General features: G+C 50.6%; 1 protein-coding gene across 1 annotated transcript in view; it reads left to right on the top strand.

The window, feature by feature from the left end:
- The window catches only part of CGNL1 (cingulin like 1), a 118,889-nt gene extending 109,255 nt beyond the window's left edge, over window positions 1-9,634 (top strand). The window contains exons 14-18 of the mRNA XM_064267493.1: window positions 4,743-4,826; window positions 5,535-5,659; window positions 6,979-7,087; window positions 7,434-7,597; window positions 8,626-9,634. Coding sequence (XP_064123563.1) covers window positions 4,743-4,826; window positions 5,535-5,659; window positions 6,979-7,087; window positions 7,434-7,597; window positions 8,626-8,761 — 618 coding nt within the window. The 3' untranslated portion in view covers window positions 8,762-9,634. The remainder of the gene's footprint in view (window positions 1-4,742; window positions 4,827-5,534; window positions 5,660-6,978; window positions 7,088-7,433; window positions 7,598-8,625) is intronic.
- The last annotated feature ends 3,743 nt before the right edge of the window (window positions 9,635-13,377 follow it).

Here is a 13,377-nt window from a genome sequence, read left to right as displayed (position 1 = left end):
GGTGCTTGCAGTGCCTCACCTCATGTAGACACGTCTTTCTTTTGAGCTCCTATGTCCCTGCCAGAATATCTCCCTCCTGGTAGGACTTTTCCTTCATTGAGAGAGTTGGGTCCTCCAGGTTTGGCCGGAGAGGCAGTAGGGAGGGGGAAAGGAGAGTATGATTTTTAGTCAGAAATCCCAAAGCTGCTTCCAACTCTGACTTGAGGCACATTTCTTCTCACCTGGAAGAATCAGGGTGATAACGTCTGCCTCAGAGGGCTAGTAGGCTCAGACATTGACGTTGGCAGTTGCTCGGTGCCTGGCGTACGGGGGCTTTTGTTTCTCAGTATTCCCTTCTCCTTCCTCGGGCCTGGAGCACAGCTGCACAAGCTACCACCTGACCCATTAAAGGCAGATAGATGCTCGGCTGGCCTTTTGTTTGTATTTTGTGTCTTTCAGCCTCACACCTTACAGCAACTAAATTTCTAAATTTCTTTCTCTTGGAGCTTCCAGTTCTTCCTCATCCCCTCACTTTTGGGAAAATTACCTTTCTTTTCTCTCTCCCTCTCCCTGTCCTCCTCTCTCTTTCTCCCTCTGAGCTATGGGAGTCTGCCTCCCAAGCTCCCAAGTTCCTGCTGAGCCCAGCGTGGCCTGGGTCCCACCCCGCCTGCTGAGGGGCCAGTCTCCTGTCGCTCCTTTCTTCCTGCCTAGGGGCCAGTCTCCTGTCGCTTCCTTCTTCCTGCCCGCTTCCTTCTTCCTGCCCGTCATCTCTAACTCTTCCCTCCTCTGTTGGCTTCTTAGCCTTGGGCTGTTGGTAGGTACAGGGCCTTTGTCTTGCAGACCCCTTCTGTGACCTCTCCAGCCCTTAGAGGATGGCCCCCATCTTTCTTATTGGTGGTCTCTCCATTTGATGGTGCGTTTCCCACCCTGCCTGTTCTCCTTAGGTCTCAGTTGGGTGTTCCCTGTCTCTGGGCTATAACCATGCACGTGGGTCCTGCCCCAGCACACTGTCCTTCCTCACCATGGTGACACTGACCACATGTGTGCAATGCTGGCTCTCTTGCCCGCACTGGGCTGCAGTGAGGGCAGGGTCTGTGTCAGTCTTTCTGTCACGGTGCCTGGCAAAGAGCTGATAATACAGTGTGGATGAGTGAACCCGCCCCGTCCTGCCAAGACCACTCATCCTCCAGCACAAACACGTACTCACTCTCACCTTGGTAAAGTGGGTCATTTTGGGGGGACAGTCCTACAAGTCTGGAGAGATAGGGTAAGGGCCTCTGGCATCCTCAGAAGGAGCCCCACACGGCACCCCAAAAGGTAGAAGAGGCACCAAAGTATGCTTTCATTGTTTCACGGGCTAGCTCCAAGGGCCCTTAGAGGCTGTCTCATTTTCATTCCTTACTTTAGAGATGCGGAGATAGCACCCCAAAAATGAGATGGCCATGGTCACGAGCGAGTTCATAGCAGAGCCAGGAAAAGAATGCAGACCACTGCTCTTGTCCGATTAATTGCTTCCCATCTCAGTAAATGTTTAACCACATCCCACGTTTAGTCCCGACCTCTGTCTTTGGGGTGTGAACAGAACCATTTCCCGCAGGAGGCACGTCCACTGGTCTCGTGGGCGGCATGCTGGTGACCTCCGTGCACGTGGGATGTCCTCTGTGAGCTGGGAAACCACGAATGGAGTGGGGCCATGAGCCCGCATTCATTACCTGTGGACTCCATGTTCATAATGAGTTACAGGAATTATTCCGGGGCCCTCTTTGCAACATGTGATTAACGAGGGCTTTGGGGCCAAGCCAAGTGATGGGAGCCGTGGCCGTGGGCGGCGTTTTATGTGCTCTGCCTGCTGATCCTGCACATTGCTGGCATTTTTTCCTGCAAACACAAGGATAGCCTAAGGAGACGGGTGCCCGGGTCTTGGCTTTGACCTTGCAGCTGTATTTGAACCCTACGTCTGTTGGGAGCCTTTTCATTTAGCTGGCCTGGAGAGACAGGGGCAGGTGGAGTAGTGGGCAGTGAAATGGGCTTAGCCTGGGTCCCACCGCTTACTCATTATAACTGCTCGGGGTCTCAGTTTCCTCTGCTGTAAAATTCTGAACCTACATAATTTAGACACCAGCCAGTCAGAAAAGCAAGGGCAGGAGCATTTTCTTTTACCAGACAGGCATCCCTGCACCGATGGACAGAGTCCCAGCTTCCTCCTGTGGTGTCCTGGCCCTTCCCATCCCTCCAGCTGCTTCTTTACCACTCCCTGCCAGCCACGCCATACTGTTCATTCCAGGACATACCGTGGTCAGGTAACTGGGACAAGGGGAGACAGGGAGCAAATATAAGCCCATACAGTGTGGTGGTGTTCTTATTCCTGAGACCCCTGTTCATGCTCTTGGGGGGGGGCTTATCTTTTAATAAATACGGTGCTTGTACAGGTGGGAAAAATGCAAGGTGAGGGTTGAGGCTTGCAAATGTTCTCTAGGCTGTAACACATTGGAGCCCTGGTGGTGCAGTAGTTAAGAGCTCATCTGTTAACCAAAAGGTCAGCAGTTTGAATCCACCAGCCGCTCCTTAGAAGCCCTATAGGGCAGTTCTACTCTGTCCTGTAGGGCTGCTGTGAGTTGGAATCGACTCGATGGCAACGGGTTTGGTTTTTTTGGTTTCTTATGTGGCTTAAAACAACAGAAATTTATTCTCTCACAGTTCCAGAGGCCAGAAGTCTGTATTCAGGGTGTTAGGAGGCCATGCTATATCCAAAGTCTCTAGGGGAAGATCCTTCCTGGCCTCTCCCAACTTCTGACGGCCCTAGGTATTCCCTGGCTTGTGGCACCATCACCCCAATCTCTGCCTCCGTCTTCACATGGCCGTCTTCCTGAGTGCTGTGTCTCTGGGTCTCTTCTCTTTCTATAAGGACACCAGCCATATTGGATTAGGGACCGCCCTGCTCCAGTGTGACCTCATGTTAACTGATGACATCTTCAAAGGCCCCATTTCCAAACAAGTTCACATTCGTAGGTACGGGGGTTAGGACTTTGGCATATCTTTTGTGGGGCACAATTTGATGCATAACACCCTGGTTTCCAGGGACTTTGTGTTGAACTTCTTATCATGTGAGACCCCAGAGTTTGTATCTATCTCATCCTTAAAAAGGAAAAAAAAAAAAAAAAAACCAACTGAAACCTATTGCCGTTGAGTTGATTCAGACTCATAGTGACCCTACAGGACAGAGTAGAATTGCCCTATAGAGTTCCCAAGGAGTGGCTAGTAGACTCGAACTGCCGATCGTTTGGTTAGCAGCCAAGCACTTTAACCACTGCGCCACCAGGGAGGAAAGAGTGAATTTCTTTAACAGCTCACAGGCTTAATTCTCTTGGCTTCTTCAGGCTGCCCTCTGCTGGGCAGCAGCAGAAGTCAGCTCTGGGGACAGGACTGGGCCTCTGCTTCTGTTATGCATTGGATTACATCCTCCAAAAATGTGTTGTAATTCCTAACCTCTGTGCCTGTCATTATCATCCCATTTGGGAATGGGTTGTCTTTGTTGTGTTCATGAGACAGGTTAGTATGGGCTGTGTCTCGAGTCAATCTCTCTTGAGATATAACAGAGATTAAACAAGCAAGCAGAGCAGATATGGGGGAAGAAGGATGCCAAGCCACATAAAGATCTCCCAGTAGCAGAAGCTCAGAAGAGACAAGGATCTTTCAGAGCCCACAGAAAGAGAAAGCCTTGCTCTGGCCCGGCACCCTGTATGTGGACTTCTAGTCTACTAAACTGAAAAAATGAATTTGTTAAAGCCACCCACTCGTAGTATTTCTGTTATAGCAGCACTGGATGACTAAGACAGCTTCTGATACTCATACAGGGTGTTGGGAAGGGAGATGCTGACAGACAGGTGGTGGCATTTCTTTCCTGATGCAACTCAGCTAGGCTCATTTTCTATTAACATAGACTGGTCCAATCCAGTTGCCATCGAGTTGATTCCGACTTATAGCAACCTTGTGTGTGTTAAAGTAGAACAGTACTCCATAGGGTTTTCAATGGCCAATTTTTTCAGAAGCAGATTGCCAGGCCTTTCTTCCAAAGCCTGTCTTGGGGGTGGACTTGAACCTCCAACCTTTCAGATAGCAGCTGAGTTCATTAGCCATTTGCACTACCTAGGGACCCCTAACCCTCAATAATGTGTAGGTTTTCTGGAGCTTCCTGGTTATGTTACTGACTTCAGTTTCTAGCTTAAGAGGGGAGAAATCTAGCAGCATCTGAGATATGCAGACTTTGGAGGTCCTTTGTGAAGTTTACGTTTATAATGTAGCAGTTAGAAGCTTTAGCGAATACTAGTTCCCTCTATTACTGGTTGTATAGATCATGGGCAAGCTGAGTAACTTATCCTGGTTCTCCTGAAACCTTCTCAGTTTGGGCATTGAAAATCCCATGTCCTGAGAACATTCTCAGCCCTGGTCAAACTCGGATGGTGGTCACCCTACAGGTGGTTAACTTCTCCAAGCCTCAGTGTCCTCAGCAAAAATAACATTATCTACTTCATAGGGTTATTCTGGGGATGTAATGGGGTAGCTTGTGTGCGTGCTAAGCAGGGTTAGATCTGACTGTCATTGTTATTTGTATCGTGATCTTTGCAATCATCAAGAAGCCAAGAAACTCTAAGAAGCAGTTCATTACCCAGGAGGAGCTGGTGTGAGAGGCCCTGTAGGAGTCAACCGATGCAGCTCAGCTCACAGGACAGGTGACCCTGAGCTCTTTGCTGCTTGTGTTGTAGATCGAGCAGATGAGGAACGAGCTGCTTCAGGAGAGAGCCGTGAGGCAAGACTTGGAATGCGACAAGATTTCCCTGGAGAGACAGGTGAGGGCAGCTGGCCCTGAGCTCCTGCCGCTCCTGTGGCTTTGGACTGGGACCCTCAGGTGGTCCCACCTTTACTTAGCCCCCAAAAGCTCTGGGAATAACTTGCCGGAGAGGTAAAGGTGTGGCTAAGGCCTTTCTAGACAGGCTTTTCCCAATGTTATTAAATCTGCTTAGGAGCTTGGCATCTGAGGAGTGGAAGAATTGTGATGTTTTCTAGCTCCTGAACTGGGATAAGTTCTAATGTAAAGGAATGAAAAATAAACCAGTGATGTGACAACAAACACGTGAGTTGCTAAAAAGCTGAATTGAACCATTTCTTTTTCACATTATTCATGGAACTTCTCCACTGAATACAATTGGTGAGGGAGCCTATTTCTCCTCCCCATCACCTCCAGGAGGTTCATAAAAGGACAACAACCCCAAGTCCTTTGTCTGACATCCAGTGGGTGTATTTGGAGTTTGGGGACATGCCAAAGATTTCATTCAGCCTTATAGGGGAATGTAATCTAATAATGTCTTCAGCGCTAGGACCAGAGCTCAGGGTCTTTCCCTGGAAACATCCCTGGATGCCCCGGGGTCCGTGGGCCATGCATCCAGGTGTGGACAGCAGCCTCTCAAGGCACCGCCCAAACACCTGGCTGCACCTGAGTTCAGCCCTGAGAGCGAGGTGGAGACATAGCCCCTCACAGTCTCCCTGTCTGATTCCAGAACAAGGACTTGAAGAGTCGGATTATCCACCTGGAAGGTTCCTACAGGTCCAGCAAAGAGGGGCTGGTGGTGCAGATGGAGGCCAGGATCGCCGAGCTGGAGGACCGTCTGGAGAACGAGGAGAGGTGAGCCCAGCCCACCTGTGATGCCGAGGCCCTGGCAGCCAGGGGTAACAGTTGGCACCACCCAGGGACAGAATCATTTCACATCACAGAGTGTTTTCAATTTAGTGTCTCTTCCAACCCTCATAAGCCTGTGAGGAAGGAAGAGCAAGCACAACCTTGCTGTTACTGTTTCCATTTTACAGTTGAGAAAACTGAGGGCCATCCAAGTGAGTGATTTGAGCAAGGTAGCCTGGCTGACCACTGGTGTAACTGGACCCCCCACTTCTATGTCCACAGCTTTTCGACGGTACTCGCTGCTCCCCTAAGTAGCACAGGCTGCCTCAGGCTACTGAATTTGCACCGACTGCCCTCTGGTTCCATCTTGCTTTAGAGGGGAGGGGGCTGACTCTGCCCTGGTGGCCATGTGTATTCAGACAGAGGCCAAGTGGCTGGCTGTTAGACAAAACAAAAGCAAAACAACACCAACCCTGTTGCTGTCGAGTGGATTCCAACTCATGGTGATCCTACAGGACAGGGTAGAACTGAACTGCTCCATAGGGTATCCAAGGCTGTAATCTTTATGGATTGACTGCTAACTGAAAGGTTGGAAGTTCAAAACCACCAGCAGCTCCATGGGGAAAAGATGTGGCTGTCTGCTTCTGCGAAGATTTACAGCCTTGGAAACCCTATGGGGCCACTGTGAGTCAGAATTGACTCGATGGCGGGTTAATTTTTATAGAAGCAGACTGCCACACCTTTCTCCTGGAGCAGCCGGTGGGTTCAAACTGCTGACCTTTTGGTTAGCAGCCGAGTGCTTTAACTGCTGCACCATTAGGGCTCCTTTGAGTCTCTGCAGTTAGCTCTCACAGCCTGAGGGCCAGCACTAGGTGGAACTTGACCAGCCTCGTTCTTACTAATGGGCCCTTACCTAGAAGGCGTATGAGTGTGTACATGTGTGTGCGCGTGCCTGTAACATTTTACATTGTTTGTTTTCAGTAGAACTTCAGGGGGCTGCGCTGGAGCAGCCTGGAGTTGACCCAAAACATTCACAGTCTGGCAGACTCAGGCCCTCTCCTTACAAAGCCCAGCTCAGGGCTGGAAGAAGTCAGGGCAGCTCCAGTACCAGCTCAGTGACCTGGCAGGTCACTCCCCTTCTTGGAGCCTACTTCCTCCTATGTCTAACGAGCAGACCTTTCCTCTTGCAGTTTCGTGTTGCCCTGACCCTAAGCCTGAGTCTGCCGGGCACCCTGGGTGAACGTAGCCTCTCCCCAGCCTGGGCCTAGTCCTCCCGTGGGCTGGGAATGAGACGGTCCTTGCTTCTGCTTCCTCTACCCTTCCAGGGACCGGGCCAGCCTCCAGCTCAGCAACCGAAGGCTGGAGCGGAAAGTAAAGGAGCTGGTGATGCAGGTGGATGATGAGCACCTGTCACTGACGGACCAGAAGGACCAGGTGAGGGGCCCCTGCAGTTTCATTCCCAGCTGAGATGTTGTCTCAGGCTGGGGGCGTGAGAGCAGGGAAAGGCCTTGTCCGGCAGGTGCTGGAGCTACGGAGAGCGATGCTTCTCTTTCTACTCCACCCAGTTCCATCATGGAATGGGGGGAGGCTTTCTAGCCTACTTCAGTAAACTTCAAACCCTGAACTTGGCTGGTAAACAGTAGACTTGTCTGTCTTTGAGCCCTGTCTCTGCTTCTCCCATGACACTGGTTGCCTGGAGAGAGGGTGGCTGGACCGCTGGGACAGTTTTCCTTCTCCACCGGGCTGGCCCATCACCCAGCCGCCCTCTCTCCCGCCGCAGCTGAGCTTGCGCTTGAAGGCAATGAAGCGACAGGTGGAGGAGGCTGAGGAGGAAATTGACAGATTGGAAAGTTCTAAAAAGAAGCTGCAGCGGGAGCTGGAGGAGCAGTTGGATGTGAACGAGCAGCTGCAGGGGCAGCTGAATTCCATGAAGAAGGACTTGAGGTGGGTGAGTGCAGTGGCCCTCAGGGCTGACGGTCCCCCCGACATCCGAGGAGATGGGTGCCTCTCAGGCACCCTCACCTCTGTTGTCTCGAGCCGATCCCTCCTTATTGCATTTTGAAGTCATTCCATTCTAGAGATGGGGGTGGCTATGGCCCCATGTGTTCAGGGTCTCACACGTTCCATCCCCATGCCAATGCCGCATGTCAGCAGAGCAGGTGTCACCCCTGTTGTACGTAAGGGGAACTTGAGGCTCAGAGCAGGTCAGACTGCTCACAGCATCCCAGAGGGGCACCTCCGGGACCAGCACTTTATCACCTGCTCTTACCTGATGTAGGTAGGAATAAGGTGAAGTGTTGGGTTATCTCCTCATGAGGACCAGGTGAGGCCAAGTGGGGTAAGTACGGGTTGGGTAGGTTGCTTTCTCTGCCCTTGGGTCACTGCCTGAGTGTTGGGGTGAAAGGGTGAGGCTCCCAGTATAGGCTGGCAGTGATCTGGGGTGCTGCGCTGACCTTCCTGCCTTCAGCTGGCTGTACAGGTAGTTTTCTTACAAAGTAACGGAAGGCTTCGGCCGATTGAGAGGTCTGCGGGAAACCTGCCCCAGGGATGGCTGTAGGGTAAGATAAGCAAGCTCTCAGCCTTGGGTGCAGAATAGAATGGGATGCCAAAGCCTCAGTCATCAAGATAGGTAATATCCTAATGCAATGTTTAAAAAATTAAAATGATTGCCAACAGCCCATGATGAATGAAATATCAACCTTTTAAATACAGGCAGGATCAGTAACGGCCATATTGGAGCCCGAGACAAATGGGCAGTACTGGCCCTGTTCCAGTGCTGCCTGGCCCACTTTACAAACACGAGCCTCCTGCGCTGAAGGGTGGGAAGTTTGCTCCCTGTTGCTAAGTCAGCGGCAGAGCAGTTAGGTCCATGTGCCTGATGTACACAATGGGGCGAGCCCATCCTCCGTCTCCACATCAGCAGTGAGTAGCCAGCCCAGGGCCAGGAACCATGTCCCCTCTTGTTTCAGCAGACTAAAGAAGTTCCCAAGCAAAGTGCTGGATGACATGGATGATGACGATGACCTCAGCACCGACGGGGGGAGCCTCTTTGAGGCACCACTGAGCTACACCTTCCCCAAGGACAGCGTTGCCATCAGCCAGATCTGAGTCCACTTACAGGGCTTTCTCGGTGGCCGGCCATTCCAACAGGAACTCTGCAGCTGCAGGAGGCAGGAGCGGAGTGTCCATCTGGAGGAGACCTGACCCATCACCTTCTCTTCACATAACGTGCCATTCCTTGATGTACCTTCCTCCCTTGGAGCGCTGAGCATTGGAGCGCTGCCGTGTCTTAGGCGGGTGGTTAGTGCATTCTAGGATGATGACAAGTCTGAGAAATGGGAGCCACTACCCACTGGGGTGTTTGGAAATTGTAATTGGGTAGGGTGATGCCTCTGTTCTGTACAGCCATCTGCCATCACCTGCTCTGGCCCCATTTTCCCACCCCCTGCCACGAAAAAGTTTCCAAAGTGCTAGTTATTTACCAGCCACCATGCAGGGGGAGTGATGTAGGTTGTAAATATATGGAACCAGACCTTTTCATGCACTGCTGCTCTTCCGTTTTGGAATGCTGCTGAGGCTTTGTAGGGTGGCTTGTTGTAAAGTTCACACATCTACTTTGAGTATTATTTTTTAAAATATGAAGCTACTAGATTTTAAGTGTTAAGGAGCAGAGGCGAGAGAGAGAGAAGGTAGAATAAAGCCCACTCTGGAACTCAGAGTTGGAAAAAAACAAATCGTCTGCGATAAGGGACAGTTAATGCTGAGAATAGAAACACAAGTGGTCTGACAGGAGAGCAAGTGAGAGGCCACTTTATCTGCAGGCTGTGTCGTGGCCTCGGTTGCTCATGTTCTCTAGAACTTTGTTATAATTTCTAAACCAGGCTAAGATGAGTATGCTAATCACTAATTGCAATTTATTTTATGCAGGCAGGGTGAGGGGACTTTGAGTAAGGTTTTAAATGAATTATGTGGTTTCTGGAAGGATGGAGCCCTATTGTCATTTCTTATTGGTCCTTTCCTCCCTCCTCCCACAGAAGGCCTCTAACTCTGTCGTCTTGGCCCTGGGTGAGGGTGTGGGTGGATAGTGTGGGAGGCATGGCTCACAGGCTTATGGGTGAGGAAGAGGCGGGAGTGTCTAGTAAGGTCCTGGGAAGAAAGAGAGGCACAAGGAGGCGAGCAGGTGTGTAGGAACGTGGCCCTGGGTATGAGAAGGAAGAAAGAGAAGGTTGGGAAAGCTGGGGAGATGCCTGGACAAGAGGTGGACTGAGCAGGATCTCAGGTTTGTATCAGGGGAGGGAGGAAAGAAACAGGTCAGGTAGAGGAGTGATTGCGAACCAAAAGGCGCCTTCCAGCTTCCTAGGACAGAGGGACATTGGCCAGCACCAGGTACAGGTGACTGGGAGTGGCTGGAGCCTGAGGGCAAAGCTGCAAGCCTAGGGCAGAACTATAGGGAACACATGGCATTGGAGGGTGCTAGGTCCTGCAGAACCTCCTCATGGCCTTTCTGGTCTCACCTTGAACCTTGATAGTCCCTAGGTACCCCTACTGAGCAGTCCAGTCACAGCTGGGCTTCCCAGGGCAGGGCATGTGGCAGGCAGCTCAGCAGGGGCCGTGGCCAAGGAAGAACCCTGTGTATTGTATGCATCTGTCTGGGCAGAGGTGACAGCATTCAGCTGCTTCAACAGTGTCCCCAAGCATCCTGATGATGGAGGCCTGTGAGCCAGAGAGCTCGTTGACAGTCACCACAGGGAACAGAGATCTCAGTCCTTACCTGCCTCAGAGCACAGATCCCACCCAACAGGACCGAGTGATCAGCCCGGCATGAAGGCAGGTATCACTGCCCCCCACAGATGAAGCCCCTGGAGTGGGACAGCCAAGCCTTCCTTCACCTCTGCTGGGGTCTCTGTCACCCCTATCACAGCTGGGGGGTGGTTTTTGCCTCTCTTCACTTACTTGGGATGTGGAGAGATTTCCCCCTTTAGCCATTCATTTACTTAAAACCCAAATCCATTGCTGTTGAGTTGGTTCCAACTCATAGTGACCCTATAGGACAGAGTAGAACTGCCCCGTAGGGTTTCCAAGGCTGTGATCTTTACGGGAGCAGACTGCCACATCTTCTGTTCACTCACTTAGCAGAGGTTTACTGAGCACCTACTGTGTGTCAGGCACAGTCCTTTGCACTGAGAACACAGCAGTGTATAAGACACACAACAATTCCTCCCGCCCCGGAGCTTGGCCAGGGCAAGGGGGGTGATAGATACCAATCAAACCGGTTGACACATCCTTGTACGCGGCCCTGGAGCCCCTCTGTCCTCCTGGGGACATGAAAAGCCTGTGGTTGGTGGACTGGCTCGCTGGGACTCACAGGGGTTCTTCCGCTCCTTACATGTTCTTGACTTCCCTGTGTTTCTGACATCGTTAGGTATTTGCAGATACGCCTGCCTACAAATGCTTCAGCCCACTTGTAACTAGAGAGCTGAGACCAGAAAGGCCAGCAGGCCCAAGAACTTTGGGAATGAGTGAGTGTCTGTTTTGTTTGTGAAAACATAGCTGCCCCTGATCCTGGCCAGGTCCTTCTGGCAGCTTTGAGGCTCCAAGAAGCAAAACTGTTCTTGCAAAGACAACAGCAGTCACCATTCAGAAGACCTGCATCAGAGTCTTAAGAATGTTGTTGTTAGCTGCTGGCAAGTTGTCCCGACTAACAGTGACCTTGTGCACAGCAAACAAAATGCTGCCCTGTCCTGCACCATCCCCATGATTGGCTGAGGATCAGACTGTTGTGACCCATAGGGTTTTCATTGGCTGATTCTCGGAAGTCAGTCGCTAGGAAGTCGGGTCTTTCTTCCTAGTCCATTGTAGGCTGGAAGCTCCGCTGAAACCTGTTCAGTATCGTGGCAACATGCAAGCCTCTACTGACAGATGAGCGGTGGCTGCACGTAAGGTGCATTGGCTGGGGATCGAACCTGGGCCTCCTGCATGGATATGCTGTTTTAAATATTAACGGATGTGCTGTCTTATGTTGTAATAGGGTTGGTAATGAGCTGGATGCATACATTACAGTGGGGTGGGAAGAACACTGGTCTCTGGGAGGTGTTTTCAGGTCCCAGTTCGTCTCTTTACCTGGTGACCTTGGCAGAGCACTCGCTCTTAAGAGTCTGGAAATGAAACCATGATTTGGGCCAAATTTTGGGTCCATTCTAGCCTTAACATGCTACCACTCTTTGATTTATTTTATATATACATATTTTCCCACCTGTTTATTGCTTTAAGAACTAACCTTGCTCAAGAGTTTATCATTAGCTAGCTTAAAAAGAAAACTGTTTTATTTAAAAAACAAATACCTGGCCATATGCCATGCTGAAGAGACAATCATCGGAATATCTTTTATAATTTTTTTGTCTTGCTTCTGAGTGCCACTCTGCAGTACCAGTGGGCTCATTCTGTTGGGTTTTTGCGTTCAGGTGTGGTTCAGGTGCTCTGGTGTGTCGTGGGGAGAAGACCGTTACTGCACCCACCTCCCATAAGCCAGCGCCTGTATAGAGCAAGACTGCCTTTCAATAAATAGAGCCACCTGACTGTAATCTCGACTCCAGTCATTTTGACTCCCTTTCTTATTCCGGAGTGTGGTGTGGTCTGCTGTCCTCCAAGAAACCGCCAAGGTGAACAGCTGGAAGCTGCCTGAGGAAGTGGAACTTGATGGGACTCCAGCCTCAGGGGCTGGTTTCTGAAATAGAAAGTTGGGGGGAGTGGCTAAGTGGTGAAAACTGAGAGAATTAATGGATGATTGTGATGTTCTGAGAAATCCAAACTGCCCATTTCCAGAAAAACGAAAAAGAGGAAGTGTTTTAAATGCTATTAACAGAGTAAACAGACACCCACTTCTGTTCCTTATTCCTAAGCTAAAATGGGTTCTCCCGTAATTACAGTTCACACATACTCTTTCTTCATGTCACAGCAGGTCCACAGTCTACATTTTACAGGAAATCAAAGCTACTTCTCCACCGATGGGGCATACTGACCATCCTGGTTGCCCTCAGATCTCTGCCCTGCTCAGAGCCTCTGGAGGCTGATCCCAACAGACTCTCTGGGTTCCCTCTGTTGGGTCCAGGCTGTGGGAGCAGCCAGCAATCTGGATACCCCCGCTCTACCGCTTCTTCCTTTGTACCTTGTTTCCTCCTCTCCTGTGCCTCCGTCCTAAAGGTGGTAATGGCTTCTTGTTCTCTCTGGCTGCCTCAAGAGCCCCAGTGGGTTCCCTCAACACTGCCTCCTCTCTTGAGCAGGCCCAAGCATGAGGCCCTTTGAGCAGTCACAGTTAGATGCTGTTTCCTGCTGGGACCTGACTGGTGTGGCCACAAAGAGGCATCGAGCACAGGTCTCTGCCCCATCCTGGTTACCTACGTACCCTGGAGCCACTGACTCCCCTTATTTTAACTAAAATGAACGTCTCAAGTATAAATAAGATTTTCTGATTTTAATCAGTTCTCAAAAGCTTTGCATAAATTGTTTGCCTTTTTTTTTTAAGCCATGTTTATTGAGTAATTTACATATAGTAAAAGCCATCCTATTTGGTATTATTGGCTTTTGAAACTATTTCAAACCAAACCAAACCTGTTGCCATCCAGTTGATTCCGACTCATAGCAACCCTATAGCAACCAAATAGGACAGAGTAGAACTGCCTCGAAGGGTTTCCAAGGAGCAGCTGGTGGATTTGAACTGGCGACCT

The sequence above is a fragment of the Loxodonta africana genome, chromosome 13, assembly GCF_030014295.1.
Source record: "Loxodonta africana isolate mLoxAfr1 chromosome 13, mLoxAfr1.hap2, whole genome shotgun sequence".
Lineage (NCBI taxonomy): Eukaryota > Metazoa > Chordata > Mammalia > Proboscidea > Elephantidae > Loxodonta > Loxodonta africana.
The sequence above is the reverse complement of the archived record's forward strand: the minus strand, read 5'-3'. Positions and strand labels throughout refer to the sequence as shown.